General features: G+C 42.3%; 1 protein-coding gene across 2 annotated transcripts in view; it reads right to left on the bottom strand.

Annotated features, from left to right (window-relative positions):
- The window catches only part of LOC121232769 (probable global transcription activator SNF2L2), a 192,437-nt gene extending 177,070 nt beyond the window's left edge, over positions 1-15,367 (bottom strand). For both annotated transcript variants that reach the window (XM_041121185.1, XM_041121186.1), the window contains exons 1-5: positions 15,120-15,367; positions 11,834-11,957; positions 4,447-4,776; positions 2,967-3,068; positions 1,128-1,377 (exon numbers count right to left, since the gene is read on the bottom strand). In XM_041121185.1, the coding sequence (XP_040977119.1) occupies positions 1,128-1,377; positions 2,967-3,068; positions 4,447-4,776; positions 11,834-11,957; positions 15,120-15,344 (1,031 nt within the window). In that variant the 5' untranslated portion in view covers positions 15,345-15,367. The remainder of the gene's footprint in view (positions 1-1,127; positions 1,378-2,966; positions 3,069-4,446; positions 4,777-11,833; positions 11,958-15,119) is intronic.
- Between the last annotated feature and the right edge of the window lie 12,625 nt (positions 15,368-27,992).

Raw genomic sequence — 27,992 nt, 5'->3', positions numbered from 1 at the left:
CAGCCATTCCATGCTAAGGTGAAAATTATGAGACTGACAGAATGACCACAACTATAAGTCAGAAAAGCACTTAAGCATGCCCTTATGTAAAAACCACAAGTGCTTTGCTGGATCAAGGCCTGGTTTCTGGATATCGCACCATATCCTTCCTGAGACGCTTGATATCCTATAAAAGTTCATGCCACTTACCCTCCCTCCTGTATCTGAAAAGGTAGAATACATTCATGAAGCAAGTATTCATTTAATCCTGTTTTCAGTGAGATTACCATCTTTTGTCTACTTTCCCCCTATACCCTCATTGTTTTAGTAACAAGAAGAGGCATTATCATTTCAAATCAAGCAAATACACTATGTGGAGTCTGCTTCCTTTCACTGACAGTGACCAGGAACATACTTTAGATACAAGTCAGCCTTTCTCCTCCCCCAGTCCTCAAGGGGAATTGTATAATAGTCTCAGTAAGGGGAAGGAACAGTTTCTTTCTAACCTCAGAAAATCATAAGAGATTAGATCCTCTCTGTGTTACTAGGAATATTACTGGGTACTCATCACTTTTTAATTAGGGTACTTACTTAGGAGTCTAACTCAACATTTATGGACCATACTTCCTGGTATCCTATTTTTCATCTTCACTTTCACCTCCTTAATACTCTATTCTTCGGTAGTCCAGACAACCTATTTATCATTATACAAAATTAGTTTTTGCTTTGGCCACTTATTCTTCAGTCTTTTCATTGCCATTTTTTCCTTCTAATTTCCTTTTGTTTATGGTTCTTAATACTTTCTGTACTAAAATAGTTTCCATGTGGATTCCAAGGATTTTAATTTCATAGCTATTATTATTTGCAGCTTTCCAAATATCACACTAATCCAGCCAAGTACTTGAGTCCATTTTAAAGTTAAGCTGGTTTGCATTGATACTACCAATATGCTTTGCTAATTCAGAACTTGGGCTGAAATTAAATCATGCTTTACAGTTTGATGCCTCTGTACTTGTATTTGACATGGTCCCTCTATGGAAACTCAATTTAAACTACAATCACTACAATACAGGGGATGATTGCAAGAGTACTCACTGAGAAAGTAAAAAATAAGCATATGCATTTAAATCTTGTTATTCAGCTTTTACCTATATTCACGTTCCTGGAGTATTTCAATTGGATCCAATCCTTGTGGTTTCTGGATAGGGCTGATACGAGTCTGTTTTTGCTGCAGCTGCACAATTGGTGAAGACTGTCCAGGTGTGGGCTGTGGTACAGAGGACCCAGGCATGGTTGCAGAAGGCTGGGAAGCAGCGGGGGCAGGAGAAGGCCTCCCACTAGGAGGTGGTACAGAGAGCTTTTGTGGTGTATTGGGAACACTCATATCTGGGGCTTGGCCTAGAACATAAGAAACATGATAACATGAAATATGGAATGTAGTAAAAAATCCAAGATGATTTTTTAGGTCAAAACATGAAGCTAAGACAAACATTCAAATTTATCAGGAAAAATACTAGGTTTCCCTCCCTATAGAGAAACAAACTCAAATGGACATTGCAGAAAGCGATCAAAAAATAATCATAGAATCATAGAATTGTTTAGGTTGGAAAAGACCTTTAAGATCATCGAGTCCAACTGTCAACCCAACACCACCATGCCCACTAAACCATATCCTGAAGTGCTTTGTCTACATGCTTTTTGAATACCTCCAGGGATGGTGACACCACCACTTCCCTGGGCAGCCTGTTCCAATGCCTGACAACCCTCTCAGTAAAGAAATTTTTCCTAATATCCAATCTAAACCTCCCCTGGCGCAACTTGAGGCCATTTCCTCTCGTCCTATCACTAGTTACTTGATAGAAGAGACCAGTACCCACTTCACTACAACCTCACTACAACCCCCTTTCAGGTAGTTGTAGAGAGCGAAAAGGTCTCCCCTCAGCCTCCTTTTCTCCAGACTAAACGACCCCAGTTCCCTCAGCCGCTCCTCATAAGACTTATGCTCCAGGCCCCTCACCAGCTTTGTAATAAAAGTGCATGTCAGTTTATGAACAACACCTCTTTTTTTTTTTTAATTCACACTTTTTTTAAGTAAATCTAGCATTAGTAAGAGTCCTCTAGAACTAGTTTCATATAAGTGCAGGACCAAATTCTGCCTCTTCATATGTTCATTGTCCTTATACTGCTTGGAAGGATGCATCCACAGTCACAATTTGACTAGAAGCGTGAGTAGGCCTGCTTTTACAACTCCCTGTGAGAACCAGTAAGCCATATTAAAATTTCAGCAATAGTACTTAAATATAGCTGGCAAATATAAATAGCTTCCATTTTGCCCCCAACTCCCAATTAATTATATTTATGTATCTGAAATACTTGGTATCTGATTACTCTTTTATGTTATAGCATTCTAACTATTTTGAAAGTTAACTAACTCATCAGTTAACATTAATATAGCACCTGCCAATGACAGCACAGGTTTCAGTACTCTAACAAGTCAGGAAGTCACTCATGCACACAGATGTGAGATAGTCATTGAGAACAGACATCTTCAACAATAAAGATATCACTTGATTGTTTGAGGAAACATAATAGTTTATTGCTAAAAAATACAACTACACAATATGCCTGTAGTCTTGTAATCAATTTCATTTCAGATCCAGCATCCTGACCATCTGGCATTCAACCATCTGCATCAATCTCTGGAAAAGGAACAAGCTTATATATTTAATTCTGATTGTAGAGGGTGCTTCATGTTCAGGCTGCCTAACAGCTGCAATAATTTCATCTGGTCAACTCATTCACCTTTGAATAAGTGGTAAAACACTCCTTGATATTTAAGTGCTAGGCAAAGTAAAGGTCACACCATTTCTTCTTTATGCCTTTTTATTTCCCCATTCTTTTTCCTGCCTCTTTTCCCCAGTCCCTACCCACATGGTCTAACCTTAACTGTATGCATGATATAAAATTACTACTATACTCCCTTCTACCTTCTGTCCAAGGTTTAGGGGTCATGGCAGCTATATGTCCAGGTACTCCTGGAGCTGGTCCTGGGCCAGCTGTAGGACCACTCATTGCATGTGACCCAATACCTATAATTTAACAGAAAGAAAATTATTAAAATATAAAACATTACTACACATTAAAAAAATCCCTCTGCATTCCAATATGCTAGTCTATTTATGCAAATAAGCTTTGTGCATTAAATACAGATTTAAGTGGATTCCACTGTGCAAAAAATTAATGTAATGAGGTATATTAAAATCACATCTTTTAAAATACTTGATGACAAAACCACATGCGTTGAAATTAAGAGACCAGAGTTATTCAAATTATTTTTTATAAGAAAATAGGATCATTTTTACCCTCAGCTTCTAAAGCTAAATAACAGTTTACAGAAATCATTAACTCTTTAAAATAATCAGCATATTTTTTAATCTGTTGAAGCTAATTTTGTGCCCAAAATCATTTGTATGGTGTATATTATGATATCACAAACATAGGATTATTATTTCAAGTGAGTAATAAACAGCAGGAGGAGATTAATTTTTAAAAATAAAGATCACATTTTCATAGCCCTTGGTTAAAAAATGTACAAAACTGAAAAGACAAAAGAAATACATAAAAGATATTTAAAACTGCCTTTAAGTAAACTGGATATTTTTTTTTCCCATGGGAAAAGGTCCTAAAAGGTCTGAATTTGAAAGTAATGAAGAGTCAAAAAATATGCACATAATACTGTTAAGATATCACAGTGGGATCTGTATAATGTCCACATGGCTAGATAAACCATTTCTTTATTTTCTTGAGATTGTGGAGGAGGGAAAAAGTGAAAGACAATCATCATACAAATTAATGAACTTACAAACAAACAAAACCAAACTTCAACAACAGAAAACTCCCCTCCTTTCCCTCCCTCCCCATTAAATTGATCTTAGGATTGGACTTGTTCAGAAAACATAACAGGTGCAAGCTCTTTAAAGTAACACAGCTGTTTAAGACCAAAATAAGTTTGCGTACTGCATTATAACATCTATTATTATTATGAGAAACTCTTGTCCCTATGTTATGCACTTGACAACATACTGCATATAGTTTCAGTTTTCATGATCTGCATAATCAGTCATCTTCCAGATTTTATATCTATTTTTCTGCATGGCAACAGGGGAGTGAAAACGCATTCTAAGAGCAGTAAAATGTAACTGGCAAATTGTGACATTTGCAAAAGTGGCAGGCATAATCAGGACAGATAGCATATAAATTACTTTTATCTCTATTTTTAAAAATAATTAGTATCCTATTAATAATGTGCTTCACGCACTTATTCCAACTTAAAACCATAGGTCATTGTTCATATAGATGTCTGCAAATGGTTCCAAATTATATGCCTGCACACCAACAATTTCTATTTTCCACGGGTAGAACTTAAAGAAGTATCTTGCCAATGACATGGTGCCTACATTCACTTACTTGATTGCCTGCTATAGGCAGCAGGAACCTGTTGCTGCTGAATGCCGGGCAGGGTCCTCTTTCCTTGAACAGCAAGTTGGAGGTTTTCTGGTAAAGACTGACCTCTAGCTAACATTTTGTATGCTAGAATCTGAGCTCGGAGCTGATGCAGCTGTACAGGACTGAAAGGGGAAGAACCTCTGTTGGGTTGACTCATAACTTGTGGGTCTCCTGGTATCATGGGTCCTGGATGACTTGGAGTCATCTGGGGTGGAGTTGGACCTTGTCCAGACATTGGACTGGGCACATGTTCTGGTGCTCCCAGTGGAGATGGGTGTGGAGACATATAGCCTGGAACAGATAAGAGGTTCAAAACCTTATTTTCCAGGTTAATCAAGTCTAAACTCCACTGAAGTTTCTTTACCTTAAACAGTATCTGAAATATAAAAAATTCTCTCTCACATTAGTAGAGCTGTAATATTTTCTACAAGAACAGAAGTATGATCTGAAATTCCCTGAGATAGCAAGAAGGCTACAAGAGCTATTATTCAAACAATTAACTCCCCTCACATTTGGGGTAAAACAAACTAAAACTAAATTGCATGTGAAATACAGCAATCAAATGGTATGATAGGGCACTGGTTCACCTGTATGTTGAATGAATATTTCATTATAGAATGTTTTCAAAGATGTTTGCCTATTTTACAGCTTATAAAAACAGCATTATATTTATATATGTATATATTTATTTTGATGTGCATACATCAAAGCACCTATTCAATGATACATAACCTTTTTCCTAATACTCTCCAACATACAAATATAAAACCAGACAGTATCTAATTCATATTTTTATATAGTTCCTCAAGCTTATGTGGATTAAAGCTTTTAGTCTGAGAAACAACATTTACTACCTTTTACCATCCAGGTGCTGGAAAACCCAGAGTATCAACTTTGAACACAAAAACTATCTTCTGAAAAAGCTGATGAACATTAAATCCTATAAAAGATCTAACAGGGTATATTGGGTTTACATGGCATGGTTTTGGTAGTGGGGAGGGGGGGCTGCAGGGGTGGCCTCTGTGAGAAGAGACATAGGGCTGCCCCCATGTCGGACAGAGCCAGTTCTAGCCGGCTACAAAACAGACCTGCTGCTGGTCAAAGCTGAGCCAATCAGCGAAGGTGGTGGTGCCTCTGTGATAACATATTTAAGAAAGGGTAAAAACCACTATGCAGCAGCTGTGAGAGAGAGGAGTGAGAGAAACAACTCTGCAGACACCAAGGTCAGTGCAGAAGGAGGAGGAGGAGGTGCTCCAGGCGCTGGAGCAGAGATTCCCCTGCAGCCCGTGGGGAAGACCATGGTGAGGCAGGCTGTCCCCCTGCAGCCCAGGGAGGTCCTCAGTGCAGCAGATATCCACCTGCAGCCCGGGGAGGACCCCACACCGGAGCAGGTAGATGTGTCCTGAAGGAGGCTGTGACCCCATGGAGAGCCTGTGCTGGAGTAGGCTCCTGGCAGAAACTGCAGCCCGTGGAGAGGAGCCCACACAGGAGCAGGTTTTCTGGCAGGAACTGTGGCCTGTGGGGGACTCATGTTGGAGCAACCTGTTCCTGAAGGACTGCACCCCGTGGAAAGGACCCATGCTGGAGCAGTTCATGAAGAACTGCAGCCTGTGGGAAGGACCCACATTGGAGAAGTTTGTGAAGGACTGTATCCTGTGGGAGGGACCCCACACTGGAGCAGGGGAAGAGCATGAGAAGGAAGGAGCGGCAGAGAAAAAGCTTTATGAACTGACTGCAACTCCCATTCCCCATCCCCCCTGTGCAAATCAGTGGTGGAGGAGGAGGTAGAAGAGCCTGGGAAGAAGGGAGGGGTGGGGGGAAGGTGTTTTTAGCTTTGTTTTTGTTTCTCACTATCCTACTCTATTTTTAATTGGAAATAAATTAAACTAGTCTTCCCCAAGTTGAGTTGGTTTTGCCTATGATGGTAACTGGTGAGCGATCTCCCTGTCCTCATGTCGACCCGTAAGTTTTTTTCATCTTATTTTCTCCCCATCTTGCTGAGGAAGGGGTGTGAGAGAGCAGCTGGGTGGGCACGTGGAGACCAACCAAGGTTAACCCACCACACAGGGTGAGCACAACTCTGAAGGGAACAGAACTCATCTTATTACAATCCTTGCTTTTTGGTGGGTTTAGGTTTGAATTTTAATTACACTTCACAAATATTTCCCTGAGCTTCATAACACATCCATGAAAATAGATGGTATGGGTATGCTTTTTAAGTGAGATATCGAAGACTCCAAAGCACATCCAAGACAAAAAAAATCTTAAGTCTTATCCTTTAGGTGATGCACTACAGTTAGATTTTAAAGATGTCTACCAGCTGTGAAAGAGAGATTTGCAGAAGAAAAATAACATTTGTATCTGTACTGGGGCTGTCTGGGATGGAGTTAATTTTCTTCATAGCAGCCTGTATGGTGCTGTGTTTTGGATTTGTGACTAAACCACTGTTAATAACACACCAATGTTTTGGCTATTGCTGAACAGTGCTTGCACAGCATAAAGTCCTTCTCTGTTTCTCACTCTGCCCCCTCAGGGAGTAGGCTGGGGGTGCACAAAAAGTTGGGAGGGAACACAGCCGGGACAGCTGACTTGAACTGGCCAAAGGGATATTCCATGCCATATAACATCATGGTCAGCAATAAAAAATGATGGGGAAGTCTTTCCAAAGTAGCCATTGCTCGGACACTGGCTGGACATCAGTCTGATTGTGGGAGGTGGCGAGCGATTGCCTTTGCATCGCTTGGTGTTTTTTTTTTTTTTCTCTTCACTTATTAAACTGTCTTTATCTCAACCCAACCCACAAGTAATTTCTTCCTTTTGGCCTTCTGATTCTCTCCCCCATACTGCTGGGGGAGGGGGGGAGTGACGAAGCAGCCAGTGGGTGCTTAGTTGCTGGCTGGGGTCAACCCACCACAGTATCAGTCTGATGAGCCTTACAAAACAACAAATCTCCTAGCTCCCTTTCACAGTCTTTGACCAAGTTATAGGTCACAAAACTCAAAAGTTCATGCAGACTTCCCTGAGTTCTGTGGAATCAAATCTACTCCTGTGATTCCTTGGCTGATCTGACATTCTGAACTGAAACTATGCCAACTTTATCTATACCTAGTACTGGTCACAGTAAGAAGCAATTTTACTCCTTCCTTTCACTGTTCTTCCAATAAGGGCAGCATAGGGGAACTCTACAAATTTTGACTGGTGAGATGCCAGTAGCTGTAAATTCAGAATTCATACAAGCTGAGACATGAGAGTGCTAAAGAACTGAAAGTTAATGAAAGGTGGGGTCTGAGGATACTAATATCCTACAGTGAAGTACACATTAAAAATAACTGAAAGAATAAAGAAAAAAGAATGGAAGATTTGGGGTTGGTTGTGTTTTGTTTTGTTTTTCAAAAATAGGAAAAGGAAATGGAAGGACAGGACAGAAAAAGAAGTTTTAGTTGGGAAAAGATCAGATAAGACAGAAAGAGACTGAGAATTCAGTTTTATAACTAAAGAGCAAAAAGACAAGCAAAGAAAACCCTGTTGAAAATAAGAAAAAATAAGGAACCTAAGGGAAAGATAGAAAGAAAAAGTTGAGGAAGGAATGAAAAGGGAGAATAAGAGACATTAAGGGTAAAAAGCTAAAATTACTTAGGTTATTCAATAGAAAGCTTAATATCAAAATTGCTTATACATATATTCATAAATATATTGCTGGTGATAAAAGCCATGATAAATAATCATACAGATCATACAGTTTATTCCATTTATTAATCTCTGTCTACCAAAGGTGTCAGGACTGAGACTACTAACTACTCTCAAAAATAATTCTTTCTTTATTAAGAAAAGGGGGGGGCTAAAATCCCACTTATGGAAGACACTGCTTTAAATGAATATATTATGGTATTAAAAAGCATATAATTGCTCTATTGTCTTATGATTTTAAATTTTGGTTTCTTATTTATTGTATTTTTCCATTACTGTTACATTTCCAAATCTCACAATTTCCTTTAAATAGCAGCTACTTTTAATTAAGCTGTTTTCAAAACTGTCTGCCAAAGAAAGATTTCTTTGTCTCCCCGCCACAACATTACACTTTTCAAAGTTATTTAGTCCTAAATCAGTGATGGGTTTTGAGATGCTGGATCTTAAATCTGTCTGAGCTACAAAAAAGTGAAGTCAGAAAGGTGAAATGAGACATACAGCACTTGTTTTTAACCTTGACAATTCAAGCCTTAAGTGCATGACATTGCTATGGAGAGAGGAATTTCTAGAAATGAACTGGTTTTGAGGTTTCTACATATTTAGTAATTACATTTCCTCTCTCCCTCAAAGTCATACACGTTGGGAATCTTGGCAATAAGGAAAACAGGTTTTACAAAAATAAAGATTAAAATAAAACACCAACTAATTATTTCAGGTAAGGACAAAAACCTTCCAAACTTCTCATTAGCTATAAAATGTGACATTCACAGACTCTAAAGTTTTGTGATGCCATATAGAGGTTTTCTACTTTAAGTGCAAAACCTTTAAAAAGAGTCAAGACACACTGGCGAACCTCGAGCACAACCCTGGGCTTCAGGAGAGCAGACTTTGGCATCTTTAGGGAGCTGCTTGAAAGAATCTCAGGGTATACAGCACTAGAAACATCTTAGAAGAAATATACAGCGAGAAATATATTCAGACAGGACTGAAGCTACAAGAAGATTTATTTAAGGTAAGCAAAGTATAAAATTTTCCTCATTGGTAATATGGCCAGTGCTAATATCATCTCTTGTGAAACTGTCAACTAAGAGAAAGATATGAAGGCCCCAAGCATGCAATTCATTCAAAATTAGGACTGGAGAAATATACTGTTGAGAGGTAGTCTTCTACTGGCAGACAGATGGATAAGATGACCAAATAGATTTTTCTCATCTTTAAAAGGCTGAAAGGATCAGAAAAGAAAGTGCAGCTAAGTTTAAGAACAATAGGGACAGTAAATATCAATATTCTCTGTGAAGCAGTAACTTGGTGAACTCTATGTTAACCTAAATTTGGATAGCTTTATTGTAAAAAGCTCAGCAAATACTGCTTGGTGTTTAAAAATGTATAGAGATTAAGTCCCAGAGCCTTAAAAACCCTGCAGTGCTTATCTTTGCATTTCAAGTTCTTTTATCAACTGTGAACAGAGCACTTTAAATATTGTAATTGGAGTGGGGTTTACTGCTGTATCACAATAATTGCACTTATTTAGTTCCAAATTCCACAAAAAAACAAGAGGGTTTTCTGGTTTGTTTCAGTTCATTGGTATCTTTCTATGATCTCGATCAGCATATATAACCAACTTGTTCCTTTTGTTATTTACTGCTACACCACTGTTATCTGCAAATTCTACCAGCAATGAGTTTATGACATATATTTATGACAAATATATTCAGATTCCCACAAGACCAACTAGAAATGTCCCCAACTGGTTGATGATTCACTATTTAGTTATTTTTATAAGCTATCACTTAACAAGTTTTTGTCCGTTTAATATGGGTTATATTCATTTTGCTTAGTGCTACTTTTCTTCTAAATTAGAATGCTATGCAGAAGCAAGCCAAGCACTATACATGTCTATTATATAGACAGTCGTACCTGTTATTACTGCTTATTAGTTTTATTGTAGCACAGAGAAGTCCCATGCATGAGCCATGACCCGCAGTGCTAAGTATTGCACTGTATTATTAGCACATTATGTTTAAATTGAACCAGCTTTCATTTTCAGAGTAAACATTCTGTTCATTTTAGGAAACACATTTGTTACAAGCAAACCTGTCTCTAAATGCATTCTCGGGTAAAATTTTGCTCTCAGATGAGCATGCTTGAATTCCACTGAAATCAGCAGAAAAACACTTTAATCTGATGGAGAATTTGTATCTTCAGAAATCAGTTCTATTTCACTTAATTGGTACTGAAAGGTATAACTGAAAAACAGTACTTTCCAATGCTCAAGGTACAGGAACAAGTATTGACCAGGATCCCAGTCACAGCCCGCTCAGAGTCACACAGCAGTTCAAGCAAATGCATTCTGCTAATCTATACCCGTTTTCTCTTCCCACCATTTGTCTTATCCAATCTAACAAACACAAAAACACATCAAAAAAAGTGACCATCTCTTAATAGATTTGTACAGGGACTGGTAAAAGAGGGCTCCTAATTCTAGTCAGGGTCTTTAGGAATTGCTGTAATACAACTAGTTATGCAATATACAGAACCTTATCTGCTAAACTAATATAAGTAGGTGTTGTCAGTTAAATCTTCAACATACTGAGCTGCTTATAGAATACATTTCCTTTTACCTTGTGAACTAAAGGATGTGAAGAAGACATATGATGAAATTAGCTTCTATTTTGTTTCTGTTGTCAGGCACAATTTTTTGGTAAAACCTACAAACAGTACTTGACCAAACATGGCAGATAGATATTAAATAAGGCCACTCCAGGCTGGTTTCACTTCTCTCTTGTGATTCCTTCATCATAGGATTCAAACTGATTGTCCTGGTTTTGGCTGGGATAGAGTTATTTCTTCTTAGTAGCTGGTACAGTGTGTTTTAGATTTAGTGTGAGAATAATGTTGATAACACACTGATGTTTTAGTTGTTGCTAAGTAGCACTTATCCTAAGTTAAGGACTTTTCCATTTCCCATGCTCTGCCAGCAAGCAGGTGTACAAGAAGCTGGGAGGGAGCATGGCCAGGACAGCTGACCTGAACTAGCCAAAGGGATATCCCATACCACAGAACATCATCCTCAGTATATAAACTGGGGGGAGCTGGCTGGGAGGGGTGGGATGCTGCTCAGGCATTGGTCTGCGGGTGGTGAGCAACTGCATTGTGCATCACTTGTCTTTTCTTGGGTCTAATTTATCTCTCTTTTTTGTTATATTCCCTTTCATCATCATCATCATCATCATTATTATTATTATTATTATTGTATTTTATTATTGTTGTTGTTATTATTGTATTTTATTTTACTTTAGTTATTAAACTGTTCTTATCTCAACCCACGAGTTTTACTTTTTTTTCCCTATTCTCCTCCCCATCCCACTGGGAGGCGGGAGGAGTGAGCAAGCAGCTGCATGGTGCTTAGTTGTTGGCTGGGGTTAAACCACGACATAACCTTACCCAAGCCCTTACATTACCCACTTTTTTCAGTACATGGTTGATGTACACTCCAAAAAGCAAGATAATTAAGTTATTCCTCTACTCCCCTCAATATCGCAATTTATCTTCTCCAAACAGAGCACAGAGGAAATATAAGAAACTTGTTCCAAGGAACTTGTGACTTCCTGTAGCACAAAAGGGCCCCCAAAATCATATTGCATGCATAATATGCATAAACCTTGATTATGTTGGTCCATTGGACTCTGAGGTGGGCCCATTCCAGGGTGAGGAGGTCGCATACTCTTCATAGAGCTACAATGAACATCTTCAACCATTCCTTTTTCATGCAAGCCATCAGTAGGCTGTAAAAAAAAAAATATATATACCTCTACTAAAAAAAAAATCAAAGGGATATAAAATAAAAATTTACACAAGTATATAAAGAAGCATATAAACTTCTCATACTACCTATTATAAGTAAATACAATGGGACTCTCTATCCCTGGAATCAGATTTTTGGAAAGCAGAGCACAACATGAGAACGTTTATCCCCCTTCCTGCTGCTTTCTTTTTCTGATTCCTTATGAGCTGTTTGGACAATGTCAAGTACTACAAACTGGAGGAAAATTGTCCAAACAGAAACAAATGAACTGTATTGACTTCATATAACAAAGCAGTGTAATGCAGACCAACTTAGAACAGTACAGCCTGTGGCTTAGGCCAAATTATTAACCCAACCTTTTGCCTTTCAGTTGCTGCTACACTGGAATGTCCCAAATGCTGTTTCCCTTCAAACACAAAGATTCCATTAAAGGAATCAATTTCTTATTGGTATATTTTTACTTCAAGTAAAAATCCTGCTTGTGACATCATACTAATTTTTCTACAGCCAGCAATCATTTATGGTATACATGGTGTATTGGGTTTAAGTGGCAAGGCTTTGGTAGTGGGAGGGGGCAGGAAGGACTGCAGGGGTGACCTCTGTGAGGAGGGAGAAGAGGTAAGGGGCTGCCCTGTGCCTGACACAGCCAGTTCCAGCCAGCTCAGCAATAGTTCCACTGCAGGCCTGAGATGAGACAAATGCTGGACAGGCGGGGGGGGGAGAAGAGTGAGAAACAGCAGTGCAAACACCAAGGTCAGAGAAGAAGGAGGGGGAGGAGGTGCCTCAGGTGCCAGAGCAGGTAGCTGCAGCCCATGGAGGACACCATGCTTTTTTTTGTGTGTGTGTCTTTGTTTCTCACTATCCAAATCTATTTTAATAAATAAATAAATTAAATTATTTTTCCCCAAGTCAAGTCTGTTTTGTCCTTGACAGTAATTGGTAAGCTATCTCCCTATCTTTATCTCACCTCACGAGCTTTTTCATCCTATTTTTTTCCCCCTGTCCTGTTGAGGAGGGGGAGTGAGTGAGCAGCTAGGTGGGCATTTGGCTGCTGGCCAAGGCTAACCCACCACACATGGTTATAAATAAAAAAAGGATTATGCTTCTGGTTATCAGCAAATAGGAAGAGAGATCATAGAGTGCACAGTTCTCTTTCTGTCCCTCAAGTAAGATCTATGGAAAACACCGTTGTTCTGGTTAATAAATATATATAGTTAAAAAAATACATGTCCCAGTTGGTGCATAAGAACAGCTATACCACTTCAGACCAAGACCATCTTTCCCTTTCTTCTGTTTCCAGAAGGGACCAGAGGTAAATATCCAGGAAGAATAAGATCAGGGCAAACATGTAGCAATGCTTCCCTCTTCTATCCTCCCAGCTTCCAAATATTTTGAGTTCAGATTTCCTGATGCTGCTGACAATGTGATTGATGGACTAAAGTTTATTCAAAAAATTAGTGAGAAAAAGTTAGTTTATTCTTTCTGGCCTAACTATATTCTATAAATCAACAGTAAATTTTCCTGTGTACAGATTTTCTGGTTATTTGAATATATAGTATTTAATTTTCACATAATTGTTGTTAAGTATGGGAACGATATGATTTATTAATGCCAATTTAATGTTAGATTATGCTATTAAAAGCAAACCTCTGTAAACACAAAGGAGCACAGACACAATGGCAGGTAGAGGAACCCCAATAACCTAATCAGAGACAGAGCCCCTGCCCTGACTCCTCCCAGGGCTGTCCCAAGGAGAGCCTCAGCTCCAGCGTGAAACCCACCCGATGAGTTAACGGGAGCAGCTCTCCCAAGCACCTACAGACTGAGGGGGGTTACTGCCTACTAGGGTATGGGACTCATCAGGGGATGCCAGGAAGAACATTTTGGAATCATGCAAGACTTATTATGGGATGTTTAGGGGAGGAACCAAAGGCAGGAAAAGGGAGGGATCTAGGTGATTTTGGGAGGAACAAGCATGCGAAAATAGAGGTATAAGGGGACAAAAGGGGCTGGTCGCATGTAAACAGGTCTGGTGAGCGCATTTTTCTGACCATGCCCTGCATTTGATCAGCACAGTCTGTCCTGTCTTGTCATTAAACTCACCCCCTGGGTGAGAGGGCTCTCAACTCTGTGTGTGTGCATGGAGGTCTAAGTGCCAGCAATTGGAGTGGGGAACCACAAGTCATAGGGGTCTGTTTGTCTGTGGTACCAGCAACTGGAAAGACTGGAGTGCATGCTTATTGTGTGGGTATGTATGTTAGTGTGTGATTGCTAACATCTATCAAGCCAAACTAGCCAGCAAGTAGATAATCACCAAATAATGATAATGATAATCACCAAAAGGTTTTGAAATGATATCTTGCTTCTGTAAGCAGTTATTGCATATTTATGAAGGTAAAACACCTGCAAAAGTGAAGTTACCATAAATTTACTTCATAATTAAAGATGAGAATTAGTAAGAGAATGTCTTAAAAAAGAAAATTTCAGACATATTTCCTTATAGCAAAAGAAATTGTGTAAGCACACACGTAAATTTAAGCATGACAAGCACTCAAGTCAGATTATTCACATGCTTTAAATTAAATAGTTTTAAATTCCTTAATGAGATGGAGCCTACGTAAATTAATTTGACAATAATTTTTAAATCAACATGGAAGATGAAATAAATATTTAAGCCTTTTAAGAGATAATAATAAAAATAAATGTTCATGAAAAAAAAAGTCACCCCAGAAAAATATAATATGGAAAAAAATAGTTCCAAACAGATGTTGAAAAAGAACCTTACAAGATCTAACATGTAGGTTTAACTAAAAAAAAATTACTACCAGAATGGTCTTGTAGCACTTCAATTTTATTCTCTAGTGAGGCCTATTCTACTGAAACATGTAGTTTACAAGTTAAGATTTGCATAATTGCTAGCACTGTAGTTCAAACTGGTCTATTAAGAACAAACAAGTTGTGTTTGATCCGATATGTACACCATCTTTAGTAATAAAGATGTAATCAAAGTGTAGCTGCGGTTTTGCATGTGATGTATGAAGTGCAATAGCTTGTTTTGCAGGTCTAAATGTAGTAAAAGTATGCTTTTTAATCAATGGAGAGAAGTCTAGGAAAAAATCTCATTTATTGAAAACAAAATTACCTTATGCCGTTGGTGCATGCCCTCCTGCAGGTAATCAGTAGACCCCATTGTTGGCATAGGATGTGGGACACTGGGCGGTCCAGAACTCGGCCCCATCATGCTGTGTACTGAGCCAGGAGATGGCCCTGGCCCTGGGCTAGGTCCTAGAATTGGTCCAGGTGAAGGACCTGGCCCTGGGGAAGGACCAGGATGAAGCATTGTGCCAGGGTCCACTGGTGTAGACATCTGTCTCCTTTTCAATTAACAGAATAGCTATAATGAAAAGAAAAAAATAAATAAAACAGAATTTCCATGTGTCATTAGGGTCAGTGGAATATAGCCAGGAAAAAAAACTATACTGGAGACCATTTGGATGGTGAGAAACAAAGACAAAAAAATTAAAACAGCACCTTTCCCCATCCCTCCTTTTCCCAGGCTCAACTTCACTCCTAACTTCTCTACCCCTCCCCGCCAGCAGTGCAGGGGGGATGGGGAATGGGGGGTTACAGTCAGTAGTAACAGTTCCACTCTGCCTGTCCTTCCTCCTCACACTTTTCCCCTGCTCCAGTGAGGGTCCTCTTCATGGGACGCAATTCCTTCAGGAAAATCTGCTCCAGCATGAGCTCTCCACGGGATGCAGTTCCTTCAGGGACTAGCCAACTGCTCCACTGTGGGGTCCTCCATGGGCTACAGTGTAGATATCTGCTCCACCATGGTGACACAGGACATGGAAAAAGGCTGAGGTACCAAATGCCTTCTTTGCATCAGTCTTTACTAGCAAGACCAGCCTTCAGGAATCCCAGATCCCAGAGACCACAGGGAAAGGCTGGAGCAAGGAAGAGGATCAGGTCAGGGAATTCTTAAGCAAACTGGAGGTACACAAGCCCATAAGCCCTGATGGGATGCACCCATGAGTGCTGAGGGAGCTGGCTGATGTCATTGCAAGGCCACTCAATAATCTTTGAACAATCAAGGCGATTGGGAGAGGTGCCTGAGGACTGGAGGAAAGTAAATGTCATCACTCATATCTTCAAGAAGGAGGACCCAGGGAACTACAGGCCAGTCAGTCTCACCTATGATCCCTGGGAAAGTGATGCAGCAACTAATTCTGAGAACCATTTCCAGGCACATTAAGGACAAGAAGGTGATCAGGAGTAGTTAGTGTGGATTCACCAAGGGGAGGTGAAATGTCTATGATGAAATGACTGGCTTAGTAGATGAGGGGAGAGCAGTGGATATGTTCTACGTACACTTTCATAAGGTTTTTGATACTGTCTCCCATAAGACCCTCATAGACAAGCTGATGAAGTATGGGCTGGATGAGCAGACAATGAGGTGGATTGAAAACTGGCTGAAGGGATGGGCCCAGAGGGTGGTGATCAGTGGAACGAAGACTAGTTGGAGGCCAGTGACTAGTGGTGTACCCCAGGGGTCAATACCGGGTTTGATACTGTTTAACATCTTCATTAATGATCTGGATGATGGGCTATAAAATAAGCTAGCAAACTCCAAACAAATCTGTCATTATCTCAAACCCTTCAAGCGCCATGTTGGACACCAAAAAAGACTGTTGTGGTTTAACCTCGGTAGGCAGCTAAGCACAACACAGCTGCTCACTCACTCCCCCCACAGTGGGATGGGGGAGAGAATTGGAAGGGTAAAGGTGCAAAAACTCGTAGGTTGAGATAAAGACAATTTAATAGGTAAAGCAAAAGCTGCACGCACAAACAAAATGAATAAGGAATTTATTCACTACATCCTATCAGCAGGTGGATATTTATCCATTTTGAGGAAAGCAAGGCTCCATCATGCGTAACAGTTACTTGGGAAGACAAACGCCATCACTCTGAATGTCCCCCACTTCCTCCTTCTTCCCCCAGCTTTTATTGCTGAGCATGATGTCACATGGTATGGAATATGGTCAGTTGGGGTCAGCTGTCCCAGCTGTGTCCCCTCCCAGCTTCTTGTGTACCCCCATCCTACTCACTGGTAGGGTGGTGTGAGAAGCAGAAAAGGCCTTGACGCTGTGCAAGCACTGTTCAGCAATAACTAAAACATCAGTGTGTTATCAACACTGTTTTCAGCACAAATCCAAAACATAGCGCCATACAACCTACTATGAAGAAAATTAACTCTATCCCAGCCAAACCCAGTACAGTCAGAGTGTAACCTCAGCAAGTTTGCAGATGAAATAAAACTGGGAGGAGTGGCTGATATGCCAGAGGGTTTCAGCCAACTAGGCTAATGGCATCCTGGGCTGCATTAGTGTATTGGCTTTGTGTGGCAAGGTTTTGGTAGCAGGGGGGGTTACAGGGGTGGCTTCTGTAAGAAGCTGCTGGAAGCTTCCCCTGTGTTCGAGAGAGAGCCAATACCAGCCGGCTCTAAGATGGACCCGCCGCTGGCCAAGGCCGAGCCAATCAGCGATAGTGGTAACGCCTCTGTGATAACATTTTTAAGAAGGAAAAAAAAGTTGGGACAGGCGGTATTCGGCAGCCAGAGAGAGGAGTGAGAACATGTAAGAGAAACAACCCTGCGGACACCAAGGTCAGTGAAGAAGGAGGGGGAGGAGGTGCTCCAGGCGCCGGAGCAGAGATTCCCCTGCAGCCCGTGGGGAAGACCATGGTGAGGCAGGCTGTCCCCCTGCAGTCCATGGAGGTCCATGGTGGAGCAGATATCCACCTGCAGCCTGTGGAGGACCCCACGCCGGAGCAGGTAGATGCCCAAAGGAGGCTGTGACCCTATGGGAAGCCCGCACTGGAGCAAACTCCTGGCAGGACCTGCGGATCCGTGGAGAGAGGAGCCCACGGAGCAGGTTTTCTGGCAGGACTTGTGACCCCGTGGGGGACCCACGCTGGAGCAGTGTGCTCCTGAAGGACTGCACACCGTGGAAAGGACCCATGCTGGAGCAGTTCGTGAAGAACTGCAGCCCGTGGGAAGGACCCACGTTGGAGAAGTTCATGGAGGACTGTCTCGCGTGGGTGGGACCCCACGCTGGAGCAGGGGAAGAGTGTGATGAGTCCTCCCCCTGAGGAGGATGAAGCGGCAGAAAATAACATGTGATGAACTGACTGTAAACCCCATTCCCCGTCCCCCTGTGCCGCTGGGGGGGTTGGTAGAGAATCCGGGAGTGAAGTTGTACCCTGGGAAGAAGGGAGGGGTGGAGGGAAGGTGTTCTGAGATTTGGTTTTATTTCTCATTACCCTACTCTGGTTGATTTGTAATAAAGTGAGTTAATTTCCCCAAGCTGAGTCTGTTTTGCCCGTGATGGTAATTGGTGAGTGATCTCTCCTGTCCTTATCTCGACCCACAAGCTCTTTGTTATATTTTCTCTCCCCTGTCCAGCTGAGGAGGGGGAGTGATAGAATGGCTTTGGTGGGCACCTGGCATCCAGCCAGGGTCAACCCATCACAATTAGGCAAAGCATTGCCAGCAGGTTGAGGGAGGTGATCCTTCCCCTCTCCTCAGCACTGATGAGGCCACACGTGGAGTCCTGTTTCCAGTTCTGGGCTCCTCAGCACAAGAGAAAAATGGACATACTGGAGAAAGTCCAGCGAAGGGCCACGAAGATGATGAAGGGACTGGAACATCTCTCCTATCAGGAAAGGCTGAGAGAGCTGGGACAGTTCAGCCTAGAGAAAGCTCGGCAGGGATCTTATCAATGTATATAAATACCTGAAGGGAGGGTGCAAAGAGGATGGAGCCAGGCTCTTTTCAGTGGTGCCCAGTGACAGAAGAGGCAATGGGCACAAGATGAAGCACAGGAGGTTCCATGTGAACATCAGGAAACACTTTTTTACTGTGAGGGTGACCGAGCACTGGAATAAGTTGCCCAGAGAGGTTGTGGAGTCTCCCTCCTTGGAGATATTAAAAAGCCATCTGTACATGGACCTGGGCAACTGGCTCTAGGTGGCCCTGCTTGAGCAGGGGGGTTGGATCAGATGACCTCCAGATGTCCCTTCCAACCTCAACCATTTTGTGATTCTGTGTATTCACTAGCAAACTTCAAGCTGGACTAGTTGGTAATTAGCACTGGGGGAGGGGGGGCTTAGGTCTGGGCTGGGATATCAGACAGGTAAGGGTCCATGCTGCTATGCCCAGGAGGACTTGCAAATGTGGAGCACTCTGGGATGAGTGTGAGTGCATGGATGTTTGCTAGCAAGCATCAAGCTGGACTAGCTGGTGAGTAGGGGACCCATGAAGCAGGTAAGAGGGCCTGGGATCCAGGCATGGGTATCGAGTGGGCAGAGGGGCCACACTGCTACTCAAGGGATCCCCGAATGTGTGTGTGCTTGTCAATCTACAGTGTTGTGTGTGGGTCTTCACTAGTGACCTCCTATGTCTACCAGCTGAGGAGGAGGAAGGGGACTTGGCTGTCTATGTTTATGTTTTATGTGGGTCCTGTATGTAGGTGCTGTTGAAGGCAGCGCCTTGTCTGTGGCAGTCTGTGTGACTGGCCATGTCAGTGTCCTGTGTCTGTGTGTGTTTTTCTAGGATACATGCTCAGCTTTGCTACTGGTTGAACCTGCAAACAGGAAAGTGGTAACCTCATCCCTCAGCCTGGGCAGAGACCCAGGGTCCCTGGGCTGGGCTCCAGCAGCTGGACAGGAGGGAGTCCTGAGCTGGAGCAGCTGGAGGAGGTGGCCCTGCTCCTAACATCACTTAACACAATGTAATGTACCCTCCCAGGATTCCCACCAAAGCAGAGAAGAGGCCCACTGAGAAGACGTAATGGAGTAGGAGAGTAGGATGGTCATTACTGCTGGCTACCCCATTTGCTTGCAAACAAGGAATGTCATGTTTACAGAACTGCCAACTTTGTTCCTGTTGCAAGTAAAACAGCATTTACCCAACAGACTCAATACTTCAAGCAAGCAAAACACAATTGCATCAAGACCTTATTTGGGTATTCCCCCCCTTACCTACATGTTCTATCAGGACCAAAAATGTTTACTAGGTTCTGTTTATAAACTCCCTTTTGTTATGTTTTATTAGTTACATCTCTATTCTGATTCAAGTGAACAAATTAGAACAAGGGTTGAACTCAATTAAAATTAACTACCTTGGGATCCCACTTTCTTGCAGGATAAGACATGTTGATACCTCTGATGCTTTTCTCTTTTAAAAAAAAAAAAATTCACAGCAGAACACCACAGGGGCTAATTAGCACCCCACAATCCCACAGCATCACCAACAAAAGGAATCACATTTTAAAATGATCAGAAATTTATATATCATGTCAAAGCTGCTTAGAAGGGGCCTAGCAATTCAGCTGTATGACAGATGAGACAGAGCAAAAGGAAGTTTTATAAGACAAAAATCACTATGTTGAAAAATATAGCAGCTAGTAGACATTCAAGGATCACCTCCTTCGAACTCAAGAACGGTCCATCCCGATGAGCAGGAAAACATGCAAAGGCAGCAGAATGTACTGCCTGCATGGGTGTACAAGGAGCTCCTGACTAAACTCAAACATAAAAAGGAAGCATACAGGAGGTGGAAGCAGGGTCAGGTGACTCAGGAGGAATACAGAGACACTGTGTGAGCATGCAGGCATGGGGTTAGGAAAGCCAAATCTCATCTAGAGTTGAATCTGTCAAGGGACATGAAGGGCAGCAAGAAGGGCTTCTACAGCTATAACAGCAGCAAAAGGAAAGCTAAAGAAAATGTGGGCAAGGGAGCTGGTGAAAAGGGACATGAAAAAGGCTGAGGTGCTCATTGCCTTCTTCACCTCAGCCTTTGCTGTTAAGACCCGTCTTGAGGAATCCTAGGCCCCTGAGACCGGGGGGAAACTCTAGAGCAAGGAAGACTTACCCTCAGTAGAGGAGGATCAAGTTTGGGAAACATAAAAAATTAGACATACACAAGTCCATGAGCCCTGACAGGAATGCACCCACAAGTACTGAGGGAGCTGGCTGATGTCATTGCAATGCCACACTCAATTATCTTTGAAAGGTCAGGGAAAATTTTGATAGAAATCAAAATATGATAGTCAAATGTTGTTTAAAAAGCCTTGTTTTTTATTGCATTATACTTATTATTATAGGATAAGTGACCATGGCCAGGTACCCTTATTATAAAACTGCTTTCAAAGTCAAGTAAAAGAAGCAAATAGGCTAAGCCTGTCTAATGGCCAGTTGCCACTAAAGGGGGTGTTACTACCTCCTCCTTTGTGCTGGCACACATCTGACCCTACAGAAAGTCAGTTGAGGAACCCAAATCAGCAGAAATTTACTTTTTGCAGGGTTAGTTTTCTGCTGGTTTAGCTCCTCAGATAATGAAATTACTGTGTTATCAGACACGTGGAACTGGTGTCACTGGGAGGAAGGGAGAAGTACCAAGAAACAGGACTGATCTTGTTGGCAGCAACTGACCAGCAGTTTTATAAAAGGATGGCATCTGTGTTGCAATATGCTGATTTTAGTAGACTAGAAATTCCAACTGTTAGACACTGATAAGAGTTTTCAGAAAGCTAGAAAAGCAGATCGATTCTAACTTGTAGCCTGCCTCAATTTTTGTTAAGTACAAGTAACTAAAAAAATAGTAGTTGGTTCTCCAGCAAGTTGAAGCCCTATAATTCATTTTCTGGGCTCTTAGCATTGTATAAGCCACTTAAGCTGTGTTCTCATGGTTTGTGACACTCGGCAAACACCTCAAGTGAATTACAGCTGTGTTCACTCTAAAGCAGTCTTGTCTTTTGTGTGTTTCACTTGATGTTATGATTGCATAGACCTAATCAGGAATGTCCTTAAGTAAATATTTAAATACAAAAAAAAAGGTCAAATAACAGTCTTAATCTTTTTTATATTTATTTTCTTGTATTATCCTGAATTTTGTAAATAAGAATCACAATGGTTGAGGCTGGAAGGGACCTCAGGAGGTGTCCTGGGTTCAGCTGGGATAGAGTTAATTTTTACAGGAACCTGGGAGGTGGGGGGGCATAGCCGGGGCAGCTGACCTGAACTAGCCAAGGAGCTATTCCATACCATGTGACATCATGCCCAGTATATATATGGGGAGTGGGCCGGGGGGAGGGCTCTCCTGCTCTCTCTCTCGACTTTCGGTGGGGGAAGTGGCGGAGCGTCGGGTCCCAGGTGGTGAGCAGTTGCACTGTGCATCACTCTTTTCTGTATACTCTTTCATTAGTACCGTTGTTGTTGTTGTAACCTTTTTTTGCGTTGTCCCAGTAAACTGCCCTTATCTCAACCCTCGAGGTTCCAGGTTTTTTTCTTTTCTCTCCTCCGTCTCCCCCCTATCCCACCGGAGGGGGCGGGAGGAGTGAGCGAGCGGCTGCGTGGTCCTTGTTACCGGCTGGGCTGAAACCACGACAGTTTTTGGCGCCCAACGTGGGGCACGAAGGGTTGAGATAACGACAGATCTGGCTAGAGCGTGTTGAAACAAATTTGTCATACGCATTCCTTATATTAGATAAATAGATGTTAGTCACAATGTTGATTAATTTGTTTACATGGTGGCGTTTTGTAAGTCCTTATATGCTCTATGTATTGCCTGTAGTTACGTTTCTCACCTCTGGGAGAGTGATTGGGATTATCATTTTGCTGTACTGGGCAATGTCGACTTGTGAAATGATTACATCACTGGTCATGAGGTTAAGCTGGTATCTGTATGAGGCAGTGATATCATTTCCATACTTTGGGCACCTTCTATCGGATTTTATTGGTAATTACAGCCAATCCATGGGGAGTTAGGGGGGGATACTTCCCCCTGTCCGTTCGCCTCCCTTTTCTCCTTCCGACTAATTACAACAGCTTTTGAGAACTTTGAATATCCTTGGGATGCACAAGCCAGTGTGCTGTTAGTGCTATGCCTCCTGAATATGTTTCAGGTCTTGTTTAGGGCTACAAAAAGGCTCTTTAAGAGTACCACCCAGAGATCTGCCCCAAAGCTAGATATTCATGGGTGGCACGGCATGTGGGAGGATATGGGCAGGTATCTAGAGAACTTCTCACCCCCAGTGGCTTGGAAGTTCACTCCCGAACAACTACAGAACCCTCATGAAGTGGTAGAATATTTGAAAGAAAAATGCTGTGGCTATTCCAAAGACGTACAACTCGCTGCACTGTGCTGGGCCCTGGCCAGTATCTACCAAACACTGCTTGATATTAGGCAGCACCCTCAGGGAGAAAAGGGGGAAAAGATGGAAAACAGGACAGCAGGCACCGTGGCTACCCCAACCCCGGTGACAGATACTGCAGCTCAACCAGAGAACCAACCTGTGCCAGTATCAGTACAGAAAAAGAAACACACAAAGAAATCAGTTCGCTCAGTGAGAGATGAAGATGAACCAGGGTCATCACGAGAAGAGGAGGAAGAGGCAGAACCTGAAATAATCACCCGATCTCTATCCCTGAGTGAGTTGCGTGACATGCGAAAAGATTTTAGCCGCCACCCAGGTGAGCACATTGTTACCTGGCTGCTCCGATGCTGGGATAATGGGGCTAGTAGTGTGGAATTAGAGGGTAAGGAAGCCAAGCAGTTGGGATCTCTGTCTAGGGAAGGGGGCATCGACAAGGCGATTGGGAGAAAAACACAAGTCCTCAGCCTATCCCACCGGAGGGGGGCGGGAGGAGTGAGCGAGCGGCTGCGTGGTCCTTTGTTACCGGCTGGGCTGAAACCACGACAGGAGGTCATCTGGTCTGGATGACAGGACTGGATCCAGTATTGATCCCTGGGGTACACACGCGCACCAGATTTGGGGAAGATGCAGACACTCACGCCCCACCAAGCACTCACACACACAGATGTAGGTCTCACCAGTAGCTGGCACTTAGTCCTTGCAGTACACATACACACAGGATAGAGAGTGGATTACGCAGCAAGATAGTTAAGAAAACATTTAATAAGTAGATATAAGAAGATAGGACTGACTGCAGCGATCAGGCACAGGGCTCAGCCAGACAAGCATACTGACTGGGCCTGTTTTACACTTTTTTATACCCCATTCTGCCTACCCCCCCCTTTTTGTTCCTCCCTGCTCCCCCTTCCCCCTGCACATTCTTTCATGGGTTTGTACAGCTCTATCAATTCCCACACTTCTTCCAGTCTGGTGTCTAGGATCATCCTCCTCCCCCCCCGTCCTAGTTTCAGCTGGGATAGAGTTAACTGTCTTCCTAGTAGCTGGTACGGTGCTATGTTTTGAGTTCAGTATGTGAAGAATGTTGATAACACTGATGTTTTCAGTTGTTGCTAAGTAGTGTTTAGACTAATGTCAAGGATTTTTCAGCTTCTCATGCCCAGCCAGCGAGAAAGCTGGAGGGGCACAAGAAGTTGGCACAGGACACAGCCAGGGCACCTGACCCAAAGTGGCCAACAGGGTATTCCATACCATGTGACGTCCCATCTAGTATATAAACTGGGAAGTGGGGGCGGGGAATCGCCGCTCGGGGACTAGCTGGGTGCCGGTCGGCGGGTGGTGAGCAACTGAACTGCGCATCATTTGTACATTCCAATCCTTTTATTATTGCTGTTGTCATTTTATTAGTGTTATCATTATCATTATTAGTTTCTTCTTTTCTGTTCTATTAAACTGTTCTTATCTCAACCCGTGGGTTTTGCTTCTTTTTCCCGATTTTCTCCCCCATCCCACTGGGTGGGTGGGGAGTGAGTGAGCGGCTGCGTGGTGCTTAGTTGCTGGCTGGGGTTAAACCATGACACCCCCCTTTACAATCTTATCAGTTGCAAAGTCCCGGTTGATCTTCCTGGAAGTGGCACCTGTATTTTCTTCTTGATATCCCATTAATTTGTGTAACTGGCAAGGTTTCTTTCTTGTCATTGTCTCCATGTTTGTTTTGTCAGGTCTGTTTCTCTGCATATTTTGTTTCTGTTTTCCCCCTTTTTACCTTAGTTTCCCAATTGACAAGGTCCCCAATGAGATAACCTTGCTGGAATAAACATTCTCACATACCCTCATAATTAGTGTGACTGACCAGGTTTGGTTCTCATCACTGCCTCCCTTATCATTTGTCAGTGAAGTTTGTGTCCCAGTATGTTCTTGTTTATGGCTTCCTCCTTTTCTTATCATCCCTTGTTGAAAAATGTCCTTGACCATATACCCTTAACGGAGCATACACTCTCCTTCCACATACCCTTACACTTTTACTTGTCTGTTCTGTACTTGACTTGTGCTAGCCAGGATGTCAATTGCAATGTGGATTCATAGTAGTTGTTTAGAAACTGGTTTCAGACCACTTATATCAGAAAATAAGCGGAGTCAGTTATTGCCAACTGTGGATTGTGATAGATCCAAATATTGAAGGTGGAATGCTTGTTCTTCTGCTGTAAGTTCTACAAGGACAGACGATGGGTCAGGGAGACCAGCTAGGCCTTAGAAAGGACTGGAAGAAAGCAAGTATCACTCCCATCTTCAAGAATGGCAAGGAGGATCTGGGGAACTACAGCCTGGACAGCCTCACCTCAATCCCCGAGAAAGGTGATGGAGCACCTAATCCTGGAAAGTATTTCCAAGCATATGAAGGACAAAAAGGTGATTGGGAGTACTCAGCATGGATTCATGAAGGTGAAATCATGCTTAACTCACCCAATAGCCTTCTACGATGAGATGACTGGCACAGGAGATGAGGAGAGAGCAGAGGATGTTGTTCATCTTGACTTTAGCAAGGCCTTTGACACTGTCTTCCATACCATCCTCGCAAACCAACCAATGAAGCCCAGACTAGAAGAGTGGACAGCGAGGTTGACTGAAAACTGCCTGAACTGCTAGGCTCAGAGCATTGTGATCAGCAGTACAAAGTCCAGTTGGAGGCCAGCCACTATTGGTATGTCCCAGGGGTCAATATTGGGTCCAGTCCTGTTTAACATCTTCATTAATAACCTGAATGATGGGACAGAGCATACCCTCAGTAAATATGCAGATGATACAGAACTGGGAAGAGTGGCTGATACACCAGAGTTGTGCTGCCATTCAGAGGGACCTGGACAGGCTAGAGAAATGGGCAGACAGGAATCTCATGAAGTTCAGCTAAGGGAAATGCCCAGTCCTGCCCCTGAGGAGGAATAACACCATGCACCAGTATAGGCTTGGGGCTGACTAGCTGGAAAACAGCTTTGCAGAGAAAGACCTGGGGGTCCTGGTGGACACCAAGTTGAGTGTGAGTCCATAATGTGCCCTTGTGGCAAAGGTGGCCAACAGATCCCTGAATTACATTAGGGAGAGCATCACCAGCAGGTCAAGGGAGGTGATCCTTCCACTCTACTCAGCACTGGTGAAACCCCAACTGGAGTACCATGTCCAGTTCTGGGCTTCCCAGTACAAGAGAGACATGAACATACTGGAGCAAGTCCACTGAAGGGCCACAAAGATGATTATGGGATTGGAGCATCTCTCATACAAAGAGAGGCTAAACAATCCCAGCTCTCAGGCTCAAGAAGAGGAAGCTCAGGAGGAATCTTATCAATGTGTCTAAATACCTGACAGGGGGGTATAAAGGAAATGGAGCCAGTCTCTTCTCAGTGGTACCCAAGTGAAAGGACAAGAAGCAATGGACACAAATTAAGATACAAGAAATTGCACTTAAATGTAAGGAAAAATATTACTGTGAAGATGGTCAAAGACTGGACCAAGTTGCCCAGAAAGGTTGTGGAGTCTCCCTCCTTGATATTAGAAACCCAACTGGACACAGCCCTGAGCAACCTGCTGTAGTTGACCCTTTGAGCAGGGGGGGTGGACTAAACAATCACCAGAAGTCTCTTCCAACCTCAGCAATTCTATGATTATTGATCAGGCAACAAACCACCACTACTTTGAAATTCACAACCAGCAGGACACCCCAAAAGTTCCAGAAATGGCAGACTACTTTGGCACAAGACGGTTGCACTGACTCTAGCAACACATAGAGCAATAAGTATTTTCAATTCCTCTGTTAATTTCTCCTTGCTATCTAATATAACTTTTGTCTTTTTCCAGCCTGAATCAACCCCAAATGACTCTCAGCCACAGGGTGGTTTTGATCAGATCCCCTGCCTTAGCAAGATATTGGAAAACAAGTAAACTGCACCATTTAGATCTGATGAAAAGGCAATGTAGACCCAAGCTTCAGCTGCATGCTGATAGCATGTTACTGTGCAGATCACATTCCCTTATCTTTAAATCTACAGGAAAATAATTACAGTCCACCCCCCCCCCCAACTGAAGTCACGATCCACAGGTGCTTTTGAAAAAAAAATACATTATGAAATCACAACACACTGTTACTGGAAACAGGAAAGCTTGGAGCCACCTTTCTTACATCATGAAAAATACAAAATGACACTATGAATGTTTCATGATATTTGCTTGATTTACTAACTATAACCAAAACTAAGATTCTGGAAGTTTAAGAACTGATAATAGGAAGACAGCTCACTATAATTAGAACAAGTAACTTACAAGTCAGTGTTTTGCATTTTAGATCCCCATAAAACACCATTTGTTAGATAACATTTATCAGGCCCTAATTATTGCCATTCCAGGGTCAAACAATGATTCAATCAATGAACACAAAGTGTACATGAAACAATATAAAACCAGAAAAAATTAAAGAGATCTTCAACTGACATAAACTAGTGTTATTCAATTTACATAACAGGAGCTGAACTCATAAAAGTTCACTCTTGGAAGGCAACTTGCAGTTTTGCATACAAACCATAGAATCAGAAATACATCACCTCAGTTCTTTATCCAGATGCTTAGGACAGAGACAAACAAGCTCTGTACACTGCCCCAGCTTTTTCTCCAGCCCTCTGTCAGAGATCACCATCCTCACCCACAGTAGAGTGAATAGAATGGGTTGTGTACATGCATCAGAGACATTTCAGTGTGGAGGTCAAATAACATAAGGCTTTTTTACAAAAAGAGACCGTTTACTTTTGGATAGTTCT

This window comes from Aquila chrysaetos, chromosome W, assembly GCF_900496995.4.
Source record: "Aquila chrysaetos chrysaetos chromosome W, bAquChr1.4, whole genome shotgun sequence".
NCBI lineage: Eukaryota > Metazoa > Chordata > Aves > Accipitriformes > Accipitridae > Aquila > Aquila chrysaetos.
The sequence above is the reverse complement of the archived record's forward strand: the minus strand, read 5'-3'. Positions and strand labels throughout refer to the sequence as shown.